General features: G+C 39.3%; 2 protein-coding genes across 5 annotated transcripts in view; one reads left to right on the forward strand and one right to left on the reverse strand.

The window, feature by feature from the left end:
- ATM (ATM serine/threonine kinase) overlaps positions 1-7,940 on the forward strand; it is a 132,800-nt gene extending 124,860 nt beyond the window's left edge. Inside the window, exons 62-63 of one of the 2 annotated variants that reach the window (XM_023208184.1) lie at positions 3,969-4,105; positions 4,209-7,940. In XM_023208184.1, coding sequence (XP_023063952.1) covers positions 3,969-4,105; positions 4,209-4,392 — 321 coding nt within the window. In that variant the 3' untranslated portion in view covers positions 4,393-7,940. The remainder of the gene's footprint in view (positions 1-3,968; positions 4,106-4,208) is intronic. The other variant, XM_023208185.1, reaches the window with a different exon arrangement.
- The window catches only part of C13H11orf65 (chromosome 13 C11orf65 homolog), a 132,226-nt gene that overhangs the window by 46,415 nt on the left and 63,042 nt on the right, over positions 1-22,769 (reverse strand). Inside the window, exons 9-10 of one of the 3 annotated variants that reach the window (XM_023208187.1) lie at positions 21,565-21,620; positions 18,414-18,823 (exon numbers count right to left, since the gene is read on the reverse strand). In XM_023208187.1, the coding sequence (XP_023063955.1) occupies positions 18,669-18,823; positions 21,565-21,620 (211 nt within the window). In that variant the 3' untranslated portion in view covers positions 18,414-18,668. Of the gene's footprint in view, positions 1-18,413; positions 18,824-21,564; positions 21,621-22,769 lie in introns of those variants that run through there. The other 2 variants (XM_023208188.2, XM_023208190.1) reach the window with 2 other exon arrangements.

The following is a 22,769-nucleotide window of genomic DNA, read 5'->3' on the forward strand; positions in this document are numbered from 1 at the left end:
TAGAAATGCCTTCAGCCCCCTCGAGCTGCTCGGAATGTTACAGCATTGTAAGTTAAGTAGTCTCTAGTTTTCAATTCGTAAATCAACTCTTTGACATTTAGATATTCCATGTGGTGGTATTATTTTCAGAATGGTTTCCATTAGGGCTTAAGGGAAATCGGTATCTCCTTTTTCCCTGCCCAGGCTCAGAACTAATTAGTCAGACAAATGGAGATCAAATTGTCAGCATCGTTACTAGAGGAACATGGCTTAGGAATGAGGGCCAAACTAGTTTACTGCTGGTGCTACCTCAGTACCTCTCTGCTGTCTTAACCTTGGGACTCTCAGGAACCTATATAGGGTTTGGGCCTGCAGAGCAAACATATATAATCAGGATCACTGCCTTGTCTTGATCCAGGGCAGAAAAAAAGGAAGTCAGACAAATTTCAGTGTCTGTGCTGTTAGTACCTGTGCCAGTCATTCACCAATCTGGTAAGGGTATGTGAGACAAGAAATCAGGAGTGTGGCCTCCCCAGGGAAACATGGCAGGTAGAGTGCAGCATGGGCTTGCCTCTTCCACTCCTCAGCTTTTCTTCCTTTAACCTGATAATGTTGGACTGGCTGCATGTTAGTGTTACTTGTACTGCTTTTAAAAAACATTGATGCTGATCAAATCCAAACCAGGTTTCTAGGGATGGGGCAGGAATATATGTATTTTTAAAAATCTCTCCTACTGTACAACTAGGATATGAAAACTGTCTTAGTTCATTGGCATTAACCATTAAGCCTGTGGTCAATAAGGGTGGGGCTTTATCCCTTGGAAGACCACAGGGTGGTCCTGTGTGCACCTTTATGAACTGAGGCATCTTTATAGATCTCCTTTGGACCGCAGATGGTAATACAGATTTTGCTACAAAGAGTTTGCTGAAATAGGTCCCAGTAATATGTTGGTAAAATTAAATCCAAGGCTGTGCTATTCCCAAGGTTAAAAATATATTTTTTTCTTTCACCCATTTCAAATTCTGTTCATACATGTTGTCATTTGTTACAGTTTGCCATTGGTTCTGCAGTAAGAATAAATGATACAGAAAATAAGCATGATGTGTAACATTTTAAAAAAAGAATACATGATAACATGGATGGCTCAGTAATGTCGAAATTAAACTCTAAAGTTGTATTATCTTGCACTTGGTCATGTAAGAAAAAGAAGCCCAGGCCAGGTGCGGTGGCTCACGCCTGTAATCCCGGCATTTTGAGAGGCCGAGGGGGGTGGATCACCTGAGGTTAGGAGTTTGAGACCAGTTTGGCCAACATGGTGAAACCCCATCTCTAATAAAAATACAAAAATTAGCTGGGTGTGGTGGCAGGCACCTGTAATCCCAACTTCTCAGGAGGCTGAGGCAGGAGAATCGCTTGAACCCAGGAGGCAGAGGTTACAGTGAGCCAAAATGGTGCCATTGCCCTCCAACCTGGGCGACAAGAGCAAGACTCTGTCTTTAAAAAAAAAAAAAAAACAAACAAATAAAAAAAAAAACCCCAAACTTTTCAAATTAAAGAGTCAAAGCAGCTTACCATATTCTTCAGTATTTTACTCTACCTAGTCTCAGTCAGAAGGGATTTTTATGCTAAGGTGGAGTTGGGAGTTTCTTCCAGTAGTTTTATCCTACCTAACACTCACCAGAAGACAGTAGTTCTTTTAGGGCCTCAAAAATCTTACTAGTTTAATGCCAAACTGCTTATGGACTTCATTTTTTAGAGTGGTAGGAGATCAAATTAGAGAAGTGACAGTGGCCAGATTCTTTGCCATTGTAAGGACTTTGAATTTCCTGAGTGAGGGTTTTGAGTCTGAAAAGTGATTTGCATCTCCACCTACAATAACTCTCACCTTTAAACACACCCTCCAATGCTTTGTGTATTTTTACACTCATCTACCTGATCTTCCCTCTGTAAATCTGTCTGAATTTCCCAAAATCATTTGATGTGATTATCCCAATCTTCAATAATAACTTCCCCAGTGATCTTACCACAGTAAGACCACTTTCTGCCTTCAGCTTTAGGAGGGTGCTTCTCAATAGCATCCAGGTTCCCAGTCCTCTGGGACATCATTTCTCTCCTCTCTTGGATTCTTTTCTTCTCTTAGATTTCATTGAGACACAGTCATTATTTCTGATCTGATCTCCCTGCTTCCTAAGCCCCTCCTTCAGAGCACTTTGACCTGGGTGTATTTCCCTTTTCCTCTCAGTGTATTTGTCTCTCCTGGCCTTCAAGATTTCATTTTCTTCCCAATGGACCATTCTGTCCTCTTAAGATTTCATATGTTCTGCTAAGGAAATATCTCTCTCCCTCTAGCTCAGTGATGCTTAGCCAAGAGCAATTTTGTCCCCTAGAGGACAGTTGGCAATGTCTGGAGGCATTTTTGTTGTCACAATTGGGGATGGGAGATGAGGACAGTATTGGCATCTACTGGGTAGAGGCCAGGGATGCTGGTGAACACCCCAGAATGTACAAGTTAGCCCCCACAGCAAAGAAATATCCCATCCAAAATGACAGTAGTGCTGAGAGTGAGAAACCCTGCTCTAGCTTAATCAGTCTTTATTCCTTTACTGTTTCCAACCACTTCTGTCTTGATTGTCAGACTGAAGCATAATTTTTTACTTATTCCAGTTCCTCCTTAATTCTAATATTTCCAAGTGCGACTCGTGACACAAGCCCTTGGTTTTGAAGTAATTTGGATTTTTCTTCTACTTCAACCCAAGAAAACCATCTAGTCTATATTAGAGGCCTTCATTCCTTTTCATTAGTTCATTAATAAAATATACTAATATTTTCCTTTTGTGGGTGAAACTGGTTTGGATCTCTGAAATCTAAAGCCATGTCAATGCCCAACTTGAAGTCACATAGGAACCCCTGAACTTACGAACAAGCCACATGTAATCAAGCCCAGTTTCTCCACAGTATTTAATGGTCCTGGAGGACACTCAAAACAGCATTAAAAAATAGAGAGATTTTGGTTCTGCTAATATAGTACATGTCCTGAAACTAAATCTGCTAAAGACATTTTATAGTCCCAACCTGCAGATTTACTGAGAAACTGTGTACAGGCAGCAGCAAAAAAGTGTTCCAACCTTGTAATACTGGAATGCCCTGTAGAATCATTCTTTGTATTGTCTCCACTTACTATTAAGATTTGTAAGCGTTTGCCAAAGCCTATTTTTTTTAAGTTCTGTGTTTATAAATACCAGAGCAGTTAGCTGTTCTGAACTGCCAATATCAGATTCCTCATGACCTCACTTTCTAAAATTTAAGACCTAAAGCCACTTGCTCTAGCCATGTCAGTTGTTTCGGTATCCTAATTCTACACCTAATATATATCTCAAGATTCCAAACACAGCACCAAACCTTGGGTTTTGAGGAGGTTTCAATAAATTATACCTTTTTGGATCCACCCAGATTTAGAACTGAGAGAAAAAGAGCCATAGGAATAGAGTAGAGATCAGAATTTCAGGTTTGTTACTGATAAAACTATTGGAGAAGATGGCTCAGGAGTGAGGTCCAAATAGGCTTGCTCATGCTCTCCAGTCCCCACAACCCAATCTATCTCTTGAGACAGCCTGGCTGAGGAAGAATTGGGCCCCTACAAAGCAAATACCCTAACCCAGGGTTAAGAGTAGAGAGAGAAGGAAAGAAAGTGACTAATGCTTATCTCCTTTTAATAGATTAGTTCCATCCAGTCGGGAAACGTGGGTCAAGGGATGTCACCCCTAACCATGGAAGAAGAATGAATTCAGGGTTGAATGAGAAGCTTGGAGCATTATGCTAGGATAGTTTCCTCCACAAGGAAACATGAAGCGTGTATGATGTTTGTTCCCCTCCCCCATCATCTACCACGTGACTGGCCTCTGTTATTTGTATGATACTGGTTCTGCTGTTTCTAAGTATGTGATTAAAATGTACATTGTTCTTTTAATACATATGTTCTCTCTGTTTAGGTCCTTCTGTATGATCCACTCTTTGACTGGACCATGAATCCTTTGAAAGCTTTGTATTTACAGCAGAGGCCAGAAGATGAAACTGAGCTTCACCCTACTCTGAACGCAGATGACCAAGAATGCAAACGAAATCTCAGGTGAGCAGTATTTTAAGAAGGTCCTGTCAGTTGTTCAGATTTTCTTATTCCCCAGGCCTTTAAACTGTTCACCTCACTGAAACCTTTGTGTTTTTGTCCTTAGTGATATTGACCAGAGTTTCAACAAAGTAGCTGAACGTGTCTTAATGAGACTACAAGAGAAACTGAAAGGAGTGGAAGAAGGCACTGTGCTCAGTGTTGGTGGACAAGTGAATCTGCTCATACAGCAGGCCATGGACCCCAAAAATCTCAGCCGACTTTTCCCAGGATGGAAAGCTTGGGTGTGATCTTCAGCATATGATTACCCTTGCATTCAGCCTTTAGAAATTATATTTTAGCCTTTATTTTTAACCTGCCAACATACTTTAAGTAAGGATTCATATTTAACTAAGAACTATTGTGGGTTTTTTTTGAATGTTGGTTTTAATACTTGATTTAATCACCACTCAAAAATGTTTTGATGGTCACAAGAAACATCTCTGCTCTCACTCTTTAGAAATAATGGTTATTCGGGCTGGATATAGCAGCTCACGCCTGTAATCCCGGCACTTCGGGAGGCTGAGGTGGGCAGATCACAAGGTCGGGAGTTCGAGACCAGCCTGGCCAAGACACCAGCCTGGCCAGTATGGTGAAACCCCGTCTCTACTAAAAATACAAAAATTAGCCGGGCATGGTGGCGGGCACCTGTAATCCCAGCTACTCGAAAGGCTGAGGCCGGAGAATCTCTTGAACCTGGGAGGTGGAGGTTGCTATGAGCCAAAATCATGCCATTGCACTCTAGCCTGGGTGATAAGAGCAAAACTCCGTCTCAAGAAAAAAAAAACAGAAATGTATTTGGATTTTTCCTAGTAAGATCACTGTGTTACTAAATAATGAAGCTGTTATGGAGAACAAATTTCAAAGACACAGTTAGTGTAGTTACTATTTTTTAAAGTGTGTATTGAAACTTCTCATTGTATTCTCTTTATCTTTTAAGCCCTTCTGTATTGTCCATATATGTTATCTTTCTGTGATACCTTCATATATTGCCTTCTAGTTCATGAATTCTCTTGTCAGCTGTATATAATCTCTTTTACCCTATCCCTTGGGCTTCTTTCAGAAGTTGTTTTTCATTTCTAATTATGCATCATTTTTTCAGATCTCTGTTTCTTGATGTCATTTTTTAATGTTTTCTTTTTACGTCACTAATTATTTTAAATGTCTGTACTTGATAGTCACTCTAATAGTTCTATTAAATTTAGTTCCTGCTGTTTATATCTGTTGATTTTTGTATTTGATAGACTTTATCCATTTTTGTCTTTTTGAAAATTGAGTTTATTTTCAGCAAGGCTTTATCTATGGGAATCGTGAGTCTCTGTTTATGTCATATTCCCAGGGCTGTTGCTGACACATGCCCATTCTTATTTTTAATTTCTTGGCTTTAGGGTTTCCATACCTGAAGTGTAGTATAACTTACTGATAGGAGATTTCTCCGGCCAAGGCAGACATACTTCCTCCTCATCTCCCTGTGCTAATGGGCAGAATATTTGATTGATGCCTTTTTCACTGAGAGTATAAGCTTCCATGTGTCCCACCTTTATGGTAGGGGTGGAAGGAGGTACATTTAATTCCCACTGCCTGCCTTTGGCAAGTCCTGGATTCTTTAGTCCCCATATAGATGTCGAAGCTAAAAGCCATGGGTTAATGAACTGGCAAATTGTTCTAAGACAGCTACAGCATCAGCTCACATATTTACCTCTCTGGTTTTTCATTCCCTTCATTTTTTTGGAGACAGAGTCTTGTTCTGTCACCCAGGCTGGAGTCTCAGCTCACTGCAACCTCCACCTCCTGGGTTCAAGCGATTCTCCTGCCTCAGCCTCCTGAGTAGCTGGGACTATAGACGTGTGCCAACATGCCTGAGTTTTTGAATTTTTAGTAGAGGAGTTTCACTGTGTTAGCCAGGATGGTCTCGATCACCTGACCTCGTGATCCACCCGCCTCTGCCTCCCAAAGTGCTGGGATTACAGGTGTGAGTCACCACACCCGGCCTCATTCCCCTCATTTGTGACCGTAACGATTTCCCCTTACTTTCTTATAAGTTCTAGTATGTATTTAAAAGAATGTTTTCTACATTTTATCTAGCATTTCTCTGTGTTCTGTTTGAAGGGAAGGGCTTAGGTATCTAGTTTGATACATAGCTAGAAGTGGAACATTTCTCTGTCCCCCAACTGTCATCATATCAGATAAACATCAGATAAAAAGCCACCTGAAAGTAAAACTACTGACTCCTGTATTAGTGAGTATAATCTCTTCTCCATCCTAAGGAAAATGTTCATCCCAGCTGCAGAGATTAACAAATGGGTGGTTGAGCTTTCTCCTCATATTTGGACCTTGAAGGTTATATAAATTTTTTTCTCAGGAAGAGTTGGCATTTCTTTTTACTGCCAATGGCAGGCACTCATTCATATTTGATCTCACATTCCCCTCCCCTAAAACCAATCTCCAGAACTTTTTGGACTATAAATTTGTTGGTTTGATTTCTGGAGAACTGTTCAGAATATTACTTTGCATTTCAAATTACAAACTTACCTTGGTGTATCTTTTTCTTATAAGCTGCCTAAATGAATATTTGGTATATATTGGTAGTTTTTATTACTATAGTAAATCAAGGAAACGCAATAAACTTAGAATGTCTTTAAGAAAGCCCTGAAGTCTTCATGGGTGGAATTAGAAATTATCATCTAGATAATAGTATAGTTAAATGAATTTGTAGCCAATTCTTGCTAGTTGATGCATCCAGAGAGCTTTGAATAACATCATTAATCCGCTCTTTAGCCTTGCGTGGTATGCCATAAGGCTCCTATTCTGTTCAAGTATTCTAATCAATGGCTTTGAAAAGTTTATCAAATTTACATACAGATCACAGACCTAGGAGAAATAACTAATTCACAGATGACAGAATTAAGATTATAAAATATGTTTTTTTGTATTTTTAGTAGAGACAGGGTTGCCATTGCATTCCAGCCTGGGCAACAGAGCGAGACTCTGTCTCAAAAAAAAAAAAAGCTTTGGCAAGCTGGAACACTTTCTGCAAATGACTTAGAAAACTGCCAAGGACAAAAGAGGAGTAGTTAGATTTTGAAAATATTAATCATAGAATATTTGTTGTATGCTAAGTCACTGACACATATTATATGCAGCATCTCTGATCTTTGCCTTGCAAGATTAGTGAAATCCCAATTTACTGCTGGAGAAATCAAAATTTGGAGAAATAAGTTGTCCAAGGCAAGAAGATAGTAAATTATAAGTACAAGTGTAATATAGACAATATCTAACATGAAAAGATTTCAGGTGAAAAGAATCTGGGGTTTGCCAGTCAGTTGCTGAAAAGGTCAATGAAAACCAAATAGTGAAGCTATTAAGAGAAGCTAATAAATTATAGACTGCTTGAACAGTTGTGTCCAGATTAAGGGAGATAATAGCCCTCCCACCCTACTTTGTGCAGGTCATACCTCCCCAAAGTGTCTACCTAATCAGTAGGTTCACAAAAAACTCTTGGTCATTATAGTATATGCCTAAAATGTATGCACTTAGGAATGTTAAAAATTTAAATATGGTCCAAAGCAAATAAAAGCAAAGAGGAAAAACTTTGGACATCTTAAAGACTAGTCTTTTAAAAAGTAGAAAGCCAGTATGTTGGTTTGAAATATAGAGATGTGTCCCAATTTCAATTTAATTGCACCTTAATGAAATTATCTATTTTCTATAGATTTATTTTAGTACTATTGATTGTATTACTTTACTGTTACCTGAATCTATTATAAAGTGTTTTTGAATAAATAATTCTAAAAGCATATACTAAGACTCATTCACTTTATTCAAATATTTGTGTGTTCTGTGTGCCAGGCATGGGACTCGTTCCTAAGGAGAAAGCAGTGAGCAAGGCAGGCATAGTCTAGTCTGCCTATATAAAGCTCCCAATCTGAGGAGGATAGGCAACTGACGATGCAGTGTGAACCAGGGAGCCTACCGCACAGCCAGTCTGATAATGTTGCGTCTCAGTCTAAGTATCCTAGTAGTGTTTCTTAATCGCCTCCTGACAAAAAGGCAAATATCAGTGTTCTTTCTTTGGGCCTAGAAAGTGATCTAGTTGACATTTCTAGCCCAAAAGATCTGTACTAGAATATGACAAGTGCAAAGATCCTGGTATCCTAAATGCAAAGTTTTTTACTTGTTTACCATATTTTTAAAATAAATTCAGTCCTCTTCAGAGTTTTAGGCTCTTTTGCCTAGATTTTAACAAACTGAATTTTGCATGAATATAGTGGAGTCAGTTTCCACAAAGATGATAACGACTCAGAATTTGGTAAGTAAGGAGATCTCATAATAGACATTTATCCTCTGAAAAATCCCTTTGCCATTAAAAGTACAGCATACATAGTTTTATGTACAACAGTATGTAGAAATATATACTTTCACTGTGTATGATCCAAAAGCAGTGGTTCTTAAAACCAGGGTTGATTTTGCTGCCTCACTTGATATTTTCAAAATAAAATAGTTATTTTGATGGGATTCAAATGGTATGTCTCATTTTAATTTGTACCTCACTAATTTTTAGGGAGATTAAACTTTTCAGTATATGCTTGTTAGTCAGTATGATTTTCTCTTTGATGAATTGCCTGTACATATTCTTTGCTGATATTTCTACTGATCCTTTGTTGGTTACATAACATCTTAGCTAACATCTTTTCTGATTCTGTGGCTTGTGTCTTCATTCTCTTAATGGAGTTTTTTTGGTTGACAGACATTTTTATTAGTGTTTTCATTTATGGTTAAATCTTTCAGGTAGGGATTTTCCCCCCGTTCCTAATGTCACTCAGTTAAGTTTTAGTTTTCCTTGCAGAGATCTTGCATAGTTTACTATGTTGATTCGTAAGCACTTTATTTTTTTAATGTTCTTATAAAGGACTTTTTTTTTTCGTAAGTTTTTCCTAATTATTACTGTTAGAATTAAAATTAGTTTTTACATATTGATTTTTCTATCCAGTAACCACAGTAACCTCTTAATTCTTTCTAGAAATATATCTGGATTCTTTTGGATTTTTCTATGTATCTAATCATATCATCTATGAGTAATGTTTGGATTTTCTATGTATATAATCATATCATCTATGAGTAATGTTGGAAATGGAATTGTTGGATCATATTCCAATCCCATACTGTTTGCTTTTTATTTTTTTCCTTTACTGGCTAGGACCTCTCTTTAGCACAATCATCCATAGAATGTTGGGACATTCTGTTCCACGCCTCATGTCAAAGATAAAAATGTTAGTGTTTACCTTTAAATTTACTGTTTGCTGCAGGGTTTGATTTTTGTTTTCTTTAATGTGTATATTTCCCTTATCAGATTAAAGAAGTTCCTTTCTGTCCCTAGGTTGCTGTGAGGTTTTATTACAGATGGTGAATTTTAGCGGTTTATCTGCATTTACTGATGATGATTATTTTCCTTGAATGTTAATGTAAACTACACTGTTTGATTTTCTAAGGTTAAATCATCTTATACTCCTAGTATAACCTCAGCTGGTCCATTTTATCTATTGCTTTATTTTGTTTGCAAATGTTTTGGTTAGTGTTTCCAAGTGGGATTTCCTTTCCAGCATTTCTTGAGAAATTTTGTTTTTCCAAATTTTGAATCCCAAGAAAAATCAGTAACAAAATCAGGAAAATAGGAAAGATATTATAATTCTCCCGTGAGAATTAAAGCTTAGCAGTCAACATAAGACACATTGCTGATTTGAAGGAATCCAGCGACACAAAGAGCACTGAACACTGAGACACAGTATTAAAGGTTAAGGTCAGTATTCCCATACTGGGACAGAAACATATAGGAGAGAAGTGGTCATGATCTTGCGTATAGTTCTTGACCTGATATAAGTGTGTGTTCATAGCTGGTATACTACTAATGGTGAGTCACTTAAAAAACACACACAGAACAAAATATACCATCTCATTTTTAAGTATACAGTTCAGTAGCGATACAATGATACAGTGGTTGTTGTGCAACCAACCTCCAGCACTCCTTTAAGCTTACAAAACTAAAATTCTATACCCATTCAACAACTGCCCATTCCTCTATTCATCCAGCTTCTAGGAACCACTGTTCTACCTTCTGTCTCTCTGAATTTGACATTCCAGGTACTGTACCTTTTATAAGTAGAATCATGCAATATTTGTCTCTGTGACTAGCTTATTTCACTTAGCATAATGTCCTCAAGGTTCATCTATGTTGTAATACATTGCAGAATTTCCTTCCTTTTTAAGGTTGAATAATATTCCATTGTGTGTGTGTATATACTGTATATATTTTGTTTATCCATTCATCCATCAATGGATACCAGAGTTGTCTCTGCCCTTTGACTATCGTGAATATTGTCACTATTTACATAGGTATACAAATATGTCTTCAGAACTCTTTTTTCTTTATACCCAGAAATGGAATTGTTGGATCATATAGTCATTCTATTTTTAACTTTTTAAGGAACCACCATACTGTTTTTCCACAGTGGCTGAACCATTTTACAACTCCACCATCAGTGCACAAGGATTCCAATTTCTCAACATCCTTATCAATAATTGTTATTTTCTGTTTTTATGTCTGAGTAGCAAACATAATGGGTGTGGGTGACTCTTAAAAGTAGAAGCATTGTATATTTTACACCAATCCTATAAATGGTATTCTAAGAAGTTTTAGAAACAGAAGATATCCTTCAGTTGACGGTTTCAAAACCTGATTCTGTGTATTGTTAGCCTTATTAGGAGATGGTAATGTTAGCTTACTTGAAAACTACCCAAAATGTTCCCTACTGTAGTGTTTGAATATTTAATATAAACTTCTAGTCCTTTGTAAATACTACTAAACCTCATTCATTCATTCATTCATTCATTCATTCATTCATTCATTCATTCATTCATTCCTAGATGGAGTCCCACTCTGTTGCCCAGGCTGGAGTGCAGCAGCACTGTCTCAGCTCACTGCAACCTCTGCCTCCCAGGTTCAGGTAATTCTCCTGCCTCAGCCTCCGAGTAGCTGGGACTACAGGTGCCCACCACCATGTCCAGCTAATTTTTGTATTTTTCATAGAGACAGGGTTTCACCATGTTGGCCAGGCTGGTCTCAAACTCCTGACCTCAAGTGATCTGCCCGCCTCAGCACCCCAAAGTGCTGGGATTACAGGCGTGAGCCACTGTGCTTAGCCAGTAATTCTTATTTTTTAAAAAATGTTTTTAGATTTCCATGATTATCAGAGTTGCAAAGGTTTTAAGAGAGAAAAAGGAAATTAGCTGCTTGCCAGATTTATTTTAAATCACTGCAGTGTAAAGCATCATGGACAAGTGGACCTCATAGGCATTTCAAACATGAAAAGGACAAAAACACAGAAAATAATTGTGGTAAGTCAGTGCCATCTACAAAATAATATCAATTCTGCAAAAACTCTTTATAATATTAGAATAACCCATTTTATGAAGCCAGCATACTCATATCAAAACCAGACAGAAAATTACAAGAAAGATGCCAGGATTACACCTGTAATCCCAGCACTTTGGGAGGCCAAGGCAGCAGATCACTTTAAGTCAGGAGTTCAAGACCCACCTGGCCAACATGGTGGGACCTCATCTCTACCAAAGATTTAAAAATACATATATTAGCCAGGTGTGGTGGTGCATGGCACAAGAACCGCTTGAACCCAGGAGGCAGAGGTTGCAGTGGGCCGAGACGTGCCACTGCACTCCAGCCTGGGTGACAGAGTGAGATTCTGTCTCAAAAAAAAAAAAAAAAAAAAAAGAATTACAAGAAAGAAAACTAAAGATCAATATCCTCCATGAACACTTATATAAAATTCCTCACAAAATATTAGCAAATCAATTCTATCAATATAAGAAAGAGGTAAATCATGACCAAATGGCATTATTCCAGATTGACTCAATCAATGTAACTAAATAAGCCATATGATCATGCCAGTAGTGCAGAAAAAGCTTGTGAGAAAATTCAATACTTATTCATGATAAAACTCATCAAACTAGGAATAAAAGACATGTGACAAAGGACATCCGTGAAAAACAGCTCACATCATATTTAATGAGGAAAACCTTGGTTATCTCCAAAGATCAGGAACGAGGCAAGGATGCCACTCTTACCACTTCTATTCCACATTGCGCTGGAGTTTCTAGCCATGCAGTAATATAAATAGAAAGCAATAAAAGACATACCGTTTGAAAAGGAAGAAGTACAGTTATCTTCATTTGCACGAGACAAACATCTATATGTAGAAAATCCTAAAGATTCTGTATTTCTTTAATTCTAGAATTAACAATGTCACATGGTAAATGTCAATATACAAGACATCAACAATATTTCTATATAGCATCAATACCAGTCTGAAGTTGAAATTTTTAAAAAATAGCATCAAAAATATGAAACGATTGGGCATATAAAATATGTGTATTACCCAAGTACAAAAATTAGCCAGGGGTGGTGGTGCATACCTGTAATCCCAGCTACTCAGAAGGCTGAGGCAGGAGAATCGCTTGAACCCGGGAGGTGGAGGTTACAGTGAGCTGAGACTATACCACTGCACTCCAACCTGGGTGACAGAGAGAGACTTCATCTCAATCAATCAATAAATAAAAGAAAAAGAAAAAAAAAAAAAAAAAAGAAACACAAGGTGATATTGCCATAAAGACAGACACACAGATTAATGGAGCAGGACAGGGAGTCTAGAAATAGACCTACATAGTGATTACTGATTTTCAGCAAAGGCTTCAAGGTAACAGAGAAAAGATGTCTTTCCAATAAATGGTGCATATCCATATTCAAGAAAATGAATCTCAAACCTTCCCTCACTACATACAATAATTAACTAGAAATGGATCATATATTCAAATGTGAGAGCTAAATTTTGCAGAAGAACTTTATGACCTTGGTTTAGGCAATGATTTCCTAGATAAGACACTAAAAGCAGGAACCGGTGAAGAAAAAATGGTAACTTGGGCATTATTAAAATCTCTTTCTCGTCAAAAGACATTGTTACGAAAATGAAAACACAAGCCACAAACTGGCAAAACAGTATGTGATAAAGGATTTGGTTTTATAATATATTTTTTAAATCTTTCAACACAAAAATAAGGAGATACACACCTAATTAAAAATTGCCCAAAGATTTGAACAGACACTTTGGTGAAGAAGATATTAAAAATGGCAAGTTAGAAATCCTCATCATCACTAGTCATTGGGGAAATGCAAATTAAAATCACAAAAAGATGTCATTCACTGTTATACATCCTCTAGAAAAGCAAAGTTAAAACATCAGACAATACCAATTTATAAAAACCAAGTGGAGCAACTGAAAGTTATTTACTGCTGGTGGAAATGCAAAATAGTATAGCCACCTTAGAAAGCAGACTATAAAATAAACTGATGCATAGATTGCAAAAATTGTCTCCCATTCTGTAGGTTGCCTGTGCACTCTGATGCTAGTTTATTTTGCTTTGCAAAAGCTCTTTAGTTTAATTAGATCCCATTTGTCAATTTTGGCTTTTGTTGCAATTGCCTTTGGTGTTTTTGTTATGAAGTCCTTGCCCATGCCTATGTCCTGAATGGTACTGCCTAGGTTTTCTCCTAGGGTTTTTATGGTTTGGGGTTTTACACTTAAGTCTTTTTCTCCCCCCGACCAAGATGGAGTTTCGCTCTTATGCCCAGGCTGGAGTAAAGTGGCGAAATCTCGGCTCACTGCAACCTCCACCCGTCAGGTTCAAGCGATTCTCCTGCCTCAGCCTCGTGAGTAGCTGGGATTAGAGGCCTCTGCCACCATGCCCGGCTAATTTTTGTATTTTTAGTAGAGACAGGGTTTCACCATGTTGGCCAGGCTGGTCTTGAACTCCTGACCTCAGGTGATCCACCCACCTCAGCCTCCCAAAGTGCTGGGATTACAGGTATGAGCTACCGTGCCCAGTCACATTTAAGTCTTTAATCCATCTTGAGTTAATTTTTGTGTAAAGTGTGAGGAAAGGGTCCAGTTTCATTTTTCTGCATATGGCTAGCCAGTTTTCCCAGCACCATTTATTTAATAGGGAATCTTTTCTCCATTGCTTTTGTCAGGTTTGTCGAAGATCAGATGGTTGTACATGTGCGGTGTTATTTCTGAGGTCTCTGTTCTGATCCATGGGTCTATGTGTCTGTTTTGGTACCAGTACCATGCTGTTTTGGTTACTCTAGCATTGTAGTACAGTTTGAAGTCAGGTAGCATGATGCCTCCAGCTTCTAATATCCAGAATCTACAAGGAACTTAAATTTACAAGACAAAAACAACCCCATCAAAAAGTGGGCAAAGGATATGAACAGACACTTCTCAAAACAAGACCTTTATGCAGCCAACAAACGTATGAAGAAAAGCTCAACATCACTGATGATTAGAGAAATGTAAATCAAAACCACAATGAGATACCATCTCAGAATGGCGATTATTAAAAAGTCAAAAAACAATAGATGCTGCTGAGGCTGTGGAGATAGGAATGCTTTTACACTATTGGTGGGAATGTAAATTAGTTCAACCATGGTGGAAGACAGTGTGGCAATTCCTCAAGAAGCTAGAACCAGAAATACCATTTGACCCAGCAATCCTACTACTGGGTATATACCCAAAGGGATATAAATCGTTCTACTATAAAGACACACACACATTATGTTTATCGCAGCACTATTTACAATAGCTAAGACTTGGAACCAACCCAAATGCCTATCAATGATAAACTGGATAAAGAAAATGTGGCACATATACACCACGGAATACTATGCAGCCATAAAAAAGAAGAAGATCATGTCCTTTACAATGGACATGGATGAAGCTTGAAGCCATCATCCTCAGCAAACTAACACAGGATCAGAAAACTAAACACCGCATCTCACTCATAAGTGGGAGGTGAACAGTGAGAACACGTGGACACAGGGAGGCAAACAACACACACTGGGGCCGCCGGCAGGTGGATGGCAAGGGGAGGGAGAGCAGCAGGACAAATACCTAATGCCGCAGGGTTTAAAACCTAGATGACGGGTTGATAGGTGCAGCAAACCACTATGGCACATGTATACCTATATAACAAAACTGCACGTTCTGCACATGTATCCTGGAACCCAAAGTAAAATAAAACAAAGAGTTAAACGTATACTTATTGTTCATCAGAGCAATCCCACTCTCAGGTATTTCCCAAGAGAAATTAAAACGTGTCCCCATAAAGACTTGTGCATGAGGCCAGGCATGGTGGCTCACACCTGTAATCCCAGCACTTTGGGAGGCCGAGGTGGGTGGATCAGTTGAGGTCAGGAGTTCGAGACCAGCCTGGCCAACATGTTAAAACCCTGTCTCTACTAAGAATACAAAAATTAGCTGAGCATGAGTTGGGCATGGTAGCTCACACCTGTAATCCCAGCACTTTGGGAGGCTGAGGTAGGTAGATCACCTGAGGTCAGGAGTTCGAGACCAACCTAACCAACATGGAGAAACCCTGTCTTTACTAAAAATACAAAAAAAAAAGCCAGGCGTGGTGGCAGGTGCCTGTAATCTCAGCTACTTGGAAGGCTGAGGCAGGAGAATTGCTTGAACCCAGGAGGCGGAGGTTGTGGTAAGCCACGATTGCGCCATTGCAGTCCAGCCTGGCAACAAGAGCAAAACTCCGTCTCAAAAAAAAAAAATTAGCTGAGCATGTTGGCAGGTGCCTGTAATGCCAACTCCTTGGGAGGCTGAGGCATGAGAATCGCTTGAACCCCAGAGTTGCAGTGAGCCGAGACTGTGCCACTGCACTCCAGCCAGGGCAACAAAGTGAAACTGTGTCTCAAAAACAAACAAACAAAAACTTGTGTATGAATGTCAATAGCAGCTTTTCTTTAATGGCCCCAACCTGGAAACAACCAAATGTCTATCAGCTGGTGAATGAATAAACATATTGTGATATGGAACACTAGTCATTAAACAAGGAATGAATTACTGATACAACACGGATGAATCTCAAAAGCATTATGCTAAATGAAATAAGTGGGACAAAAAAATACCACATACTATATGATTTCATTTATATAACATTCTAGAAAATGCAGAATGTTAGTGATGGAGAGATTAGTGGTTGACAGAGGCTTAAGTTGGAGTGAGTCAGTTAACTACAAAGACGCACAATTTGGGGATCATGGAAATGTTTTACATATTGTGGAAATTACAGTAATGCATATATTTGTTAAAACTCATCAAGCTGAACACTCAAAATGAGTAAACTGTATGTAAATTTTATCTCAGTAAATCAGATTTTTAAATTAAATCTATTATTAAATAATAGATTTTCTGGCTGATTTGTTTTTATACTTGAGGTATAAACATTGGTCTATTAGGATTATGGACAGTTTTTTAAAGATACAATGTGCTAAGTGTCATGATGGGTAAAAGTACAAGGTGCTTTGGGGAACATATAGTAATTCAGACTGGAGAGTGTGGTGGACTCTTCCTTTGACCCAGCAGTCATCTCCAATCCTTTATTCCTTCCACTGTGGAAACTGAAAGACAGATTTTTGCTTTTCTAGCTTCTTTTAGCCAAGGGTGCCCCTGTGACCCAGTTTTGTTCAACGACGTCTAAGGTGACTTAGGCAGGGGCTTCTAGTAAGGCTTTTGCTTTTCTGATAAAAGGAGAACTTGCTATGGTGCCCCTTTTCTATCATGGACATGATGTCTAGAGTTTTCATAGCCATCTCGCAACCATAAGAGAACACGCTCAGCAATAACCCATTCTTTTTTTCTTTTTTTTTTTGAGACGGAGTCTCGCTCTGTCGCCCAGGCTGGAGTGCAGTGGCCGGATCTTGGCTCACTGCAAGCTCCGTCTCCCGCCATTCTCCTGCCTCAGCCTCCCCAGTAGCTGGGACTACAGGCACCCGCCACCTCGCCCGGCTCGTTTTTTTGTATTTTTTAATAGAGACGGGGTTTCACCGGGTTAGCCAGGATGGTCTCGATCTCCTGACCTCGTGATCCGCCCGTCTCAGCCTCCCAAAGTGCTGGGATTACAGGCTTGAGCCACCGCGCCTGGCCTAACCCATTCTTATCACAAATGTTTTTTCGCTTTTCTCCCTTCCGTGTGTCACTTTCTCTAATTTCTAATTTCTCTAATTTCTAATTCTCTAATTTCTAATTTGTGTTTTCTGGGATCATCTCTTAAATAAACTATCTGTACCAATGTCTTATGGTTTCCTTTGAAAGGAACCACTAAGATTGTTCCTTTTCCTTTGTGTTGATTTTAAATGTATTCACAAATTTTGTGATAGTCTTCCTTTTAAGAGATAGAGCTTAATTCCCCTCTCCATAAGTATAGGCTGGACTTGATGCATTTCTAATTAATAAAATAGGGCAGAAGTGATGGTGTGTGGCCTCTGAGTCTAGGTCTTAAAAGGCATTGTGGCTTCCTCCTTGCTCTCTCTCTCTCTCTCTCAGGTTGCTTGCTCAGCCATGTTATGAGGGCACTCAAGCTATCCTATGGGGAGGTCTATGTATCAAGGAATTGAGGCCTCCTGCCAACAACTGTTCACGTGTGCCATCTTGTAGGCAGATTCTCCAACCCAGTCAAGCTTTCAGCTGACTGCAGCCCTGGCCAAAATCTTTATTGCAACCTCCTGAGAGACTTCAAGCCAGAGCCACCCAACTAAACCACTCCCAGTTTCCTAACCCTCAGAAACTGAACAAGATAATAACTTTTGGTGCTTTAAGCTGCTTTCTTGGGGTAATTTATTATGCAGTGATAAAAAACGAATTCACTGCTCTAACCTGGAAGAAAGGGAATGGGAATCCAAAGAATTGTATTGCATGCAGAGTAGTGAAGGCAAATCGTAGGCCCCAAAAAACTGAGATTAGGGGAATGATGTAGAAAGGAAAATGAAAAAAGGAAAGCGCAACATTGATGAAAGCAGTAAAGAGAAAAATGTAAACAAGGAAAGATAAAGAACATTACAAAAGAAAGGAAAGAAATAACTATGACATAAAATAGGCAGTAACTAAGTGTGAGGGAAACAGAATTGCAAAGACAACTATAATGAGTAAGCAGACAGAGAATCAAGAGGAAGAAAGAAAAAAGTTCAGTGAAGAAAAAAATGGAGTAATGAGAGGAATAAAAGTGGGAGATGGGGGAAGAAGCAAGGCACACTTGCATATGGGATAAAGGGAACGAAAGCTCTGCCTTCCATGATTGCACTAAATGCCTCAAGTAAACATGCAAAATAATCAGTCTGAAGTTTCTTGCACCTAAATGTAGTCTCTTTACTTAAGTGTAACTGTTAGAATACTACAGTTTCTCAGAACACTAGGAATAATTTCTATATTTGCCATGATCATTGTATTCAGTCCAGTGTTCTATTTCTGCTCAATTTTCCTTACTTAACTGAGCTAGATTCTGTGCCCAGAATATATACACAAGTTATTCCAGTCAGAATACACTATCCCTTGACTATAACTGATGGATGGAGGGCTCAAAGGTCTATAACTCAGAATAGAAATAAAGTACTTTATAGTCCATAAGTTGAATCAGGCGTTAATCTAGTTACATTTGGTTCTTGATAAACATTTTCACAATAAGTATGATCTGGTGTTTCCATTTGCATTTTTGATATGTGTCCTCCATAGTCATATATGTTTTTCTGTGCTTGATCAAACCTGAATCCTAAAGAGAAGTGACAAATGATTAGAAAGATACCAGATATAAAAAGATGTTCATTCAAAATGCTACTGTGTGCCAATCTGTTCCACATTCCTTTTCATCACTCTTAAAGCAAATATCTTCACCTGAAACCAGAAATGCTCCAAATTTCTGAGTTCATCCCACTTTCACTCTCACATATCACTGTCCATCCCTACAAAAGGCTCTGCAGGACCTGGGTTTTAGGTCTGATCTACTAGTAACTAACTGTGTAATTTGGGACAAATTATTTAACCTAAGTCTTAGTGTTCTCATCCGTAAAATGGGGATAATAACTGCACCTACCTCATCATATTCCTGCAAGAATTAAATGTGACAGTGCATGTAAAGAACTTAGAGCATCTGGCATTTAGTTGGTGCTCTGTAATTAACTATTAGCTAACTTCTTTATTCACAAAGGGAGAGATGCCCTTTTCCTCTCAAGAGCTCATGTTTCTAAATCTGCTCTGGATTTATCTTCTCTTGCTTCTTGAAGAAGTGATACACATTCGCCTCTTCTCCAATGCCAACATCTTCAATGTATCACCTTCACTGACTGTAGTTATGCAAATCTCCACTACTTAAAATAATTTTCACTTGCTCTTGTGCTCCTTTCAACTACCATCCTATATCTTTCCTTCTTATCACAGTAATTTCTTTTAACTCAGTAATTTATATTGTTTCCTTTTTTCTTTTTTTTTTTGAGACAGGGTCTCACTCTGTTGTCTAGGCTGGAGTGCAGTGGCGCAATCACACAGCCTCCACCTCCTGGGCTCAAACGATTCTCCCGCCTCAGCTTCCCAAGTAGCAAGGACTACAGGTGCATGCCACCATACCCTGCTGACATTTTATTTTTTGTAGAGTGAGAGTCTCTCTGTGTTGCCCAGGCTGGTCTTGAACTCTTTGCCTCAAGCAATCCTCCAAACTTGGCCTCCCAAAGTGCTGGGATTACAGGCATGAGCCACTGTGCTGGGTCTCTGTGCTGATTTAAATATGTAAAAGATCACTATCTATTGTGCAGGAAGGGAATGGAGAGGCATTGGTTTGGAGGCTATTGCAGAAGAGGGATGAAGGCAACTTGGGCTGAGTGGGTGGCAATGAACTGGAAATAGGTGGATTGGTAAATACTAAGGATAGTTCATATTTATGGAGTATGCATTATGAGATAGGGACTATTCTAAGCTCTGTGCATGATTATCTCATTTTCTCACAACCTATGTGCCAGGTACTACTGTTATTATTTTACTGATGAGGAAACTGAGCTAGTAACTTGCCCAAGATCATACAGCCAGTAAAGAGTGGAGCCAAAAATCAAACCCAGGCACTCTGAATCAAGACTCCACAATCCGTTGGGAAGCCAAGATGGGCAGATCACATGAGTCTAAGAGTTCAAGACCAGCCTGGGCAACATGGCGAAATCCCATCTTGACAAAAATACAAAAATTAGCTGGGCATGGTGGTGTGTGCCTACGGCCCCAGCTACCTAGGAGGCTGCAGTGGGAGAATTGGTGAGCTTGGGAGGCAGAGGCTGCAGTGAACTGAGATCTGGGCCACTGCACTCCAGCCTGGGCAACAGAGTGAGACTCTGTCTCAAAACAAAAACAAAAACAAACAAAAAACTCCACAATCCTAACCTCTTTGCTTTATTGCTTCTCCTATCTGCTATTAGGACAGAACTCATACACCATCATTAGGCTTTGGCTATGTTAAAATTATTGGCGTTTCCGGGGTCTGATGACACTCTTCTTCAACATGCTGGCTTTCACTTTCAGCATTTCAGTACTGCTAACTACTGGCAGAACAATAGTGGCCTAGAACCTAAAAACTATTTTCAACATTTTGAGGCATTTATTTTACCGAATGAAGTCTGCTCATGAAAAATCATTACTAAAACTATAAGTAACTGTTTTTTTTTTTTTTTTTCACTCTGTTACCCAGGCTGGAGTTTAGTGGTGCAATCTTGGCTCACCACAACCTCCACCTCCCTGTTCAAACAATTCTCTTGCCACAGCCTCCAGAGTATCTGAGATTACAGGCATCTGCCACCATGCCCAGCTAATTTTTGTATTTTTAGTAGAGTCAGGGTTTCACCATGTTGGCCAGGCTGGTCTCAAACTCCTGACCTCAAGTGAGTCATCTGCCTCAGCCTCCCAAAGTGCTGGGATTACAGGTGTGAGCCACTGTGCCTGACCAGTAACTTTTAAAATAGGATTCATATTTTGGCCAGGTGCAGTGGCTCTCGCCTGTAATCCCAGCACTTTGGGAGGCCGAGGCAGTCAGATCACAAGGTCAGTAGATCAAGACTACTCTGGCTAACATGGTGAAACCTCGTCTCTAATAAAAATACAAAAATTAGCTAGGCGTGATGGCGGGCACCTGCAGTTAGGCTGAGGCAGGAGAATGGCACGAACCCAGGAGGCAGAGCTTGCACTGAGCCGAGATTGCACCACTGCACTCCAGCCTGGGCGACAGAGTGAGACTCCGTCTTAAAAAAAAAAAAGGATTCATATTTTTAAAATCATTTTATTCAACCTTAAATAATATAGGACATTTCCGTCTATTCCCAAACAGCAATCTTACATACAAAGGTAAAAATGACTTGACAAATGCATCTAAATTTATATATCATGCAGATTACTGAAAGGTTAAATGCCTAGAAATACATGTGTGGAATGCATTTTTTGTTCATGAGAATTTCCTATAAGGTACTGCTAAAAATCACCTACCTTTGAAATTAGCCGAAGAGTTGCTTGTAGCAATTTCCTTCCAGCTGGCAATGTATCTAAGCACATTATATGAGCATTCATTAAATTAAATCGATTCATTACTACATACTTAGACTACGTCTAAAATTCCACTTTCTTTTGAGAAATCTTAATGATGGCATGTTCACTAGCCTCCATGTGTAATTCTCATGACTTTCCCACCTCCTAGTAGCTCACATCCAGCTAAGAACCTTCAGGACAAGGAGTTGAAGGAGGTATAAAAATGGTGCCCACCATCTGCCATACTTAGTGTTCTTTCGCCTCCCTCTAGCATGCCTCCTCATTTTATCCTATGAATTCCTGCAAAATCATGTCCTCAGCTGAGTGTTTACTAAGATGTTAGTTAATAACATCTAAATTTAAAGCATGGGCAGAAGACTCTCCTGGAGACAACAACAAAAACTTTCTCCTTGGTTCTGGATTGCCAGATCCACTGTCTCTGATATATGAAGGGAAATTTAAAGTGTCTAGTTTCTGAGCTCATTAGAACAGCAGTGCTGTCTTTTCAGTGTCCAGAACACGTAAGAGATACATTCAGGTAGGATAAATGCAGCTGTCACCTCAGCTCCTGAACAGAGACTGAAAATAGAGAGAACAGGGTTGCCTGAGAAGAGGTGGAATAGGGAAGGACAAGGTACGACCTTCTGTGAGGATGATGGAAAGCACCAAGAGGCAGGTTGCCTAAGACATACTTCACCTTAGGCTCCATATCCCACTTTCCTAAGCTGCCTTTACAACTGCACCCATTTTAATCAAAAAATCAGGTCAGGATTTGGTTACAGTAGGTGCTGAAAAGGAGCTAGCACAGAGAGGTGAAGAGTTAGAATCGTCATGTAATTGGCCCGGTGTGGTGACTCACGCCTGTAATCCCAGCACTCTGGGAGGCTAAGGCCGGTGGATAACGAGGTAAGGAAATTGAGACCACCCTGGCTAACACGGTAAAACCCCATCTCTACTAAAAATACAAAAAATTAGCCAGGCGTGGTGGTGCACGCCTGTAGTTTCAGCTACTCGGGAGGCTGAGGCAGGAGAATGGCCTAAAACCTGGGAGGTGGAACTTGCAGTGAGCTGAGATGGCGCCACTGCACTCCAGCCTGGGTGACAGGGCGAGATCTCAAAAAAAGAAAAAAAAAAAAAAATTGTCATGTAATTCAGAAAACACTGTG

Source organism: Piliocolobus tephrosceles, chromosome 13, assembly GCF_002776525.5.
Source record: "Piliocolobus tephrosceles isolate RC106 chromosome 13, ASM277652v3, whole genome shotgun sequence".
NCBI classification, from domain to species: Eukaryota; Metazoa; Chordata; class Mammalia; order Primates; family Cercopithecidae; genus Piliocolobus; species Piliocolobus tephrosceles.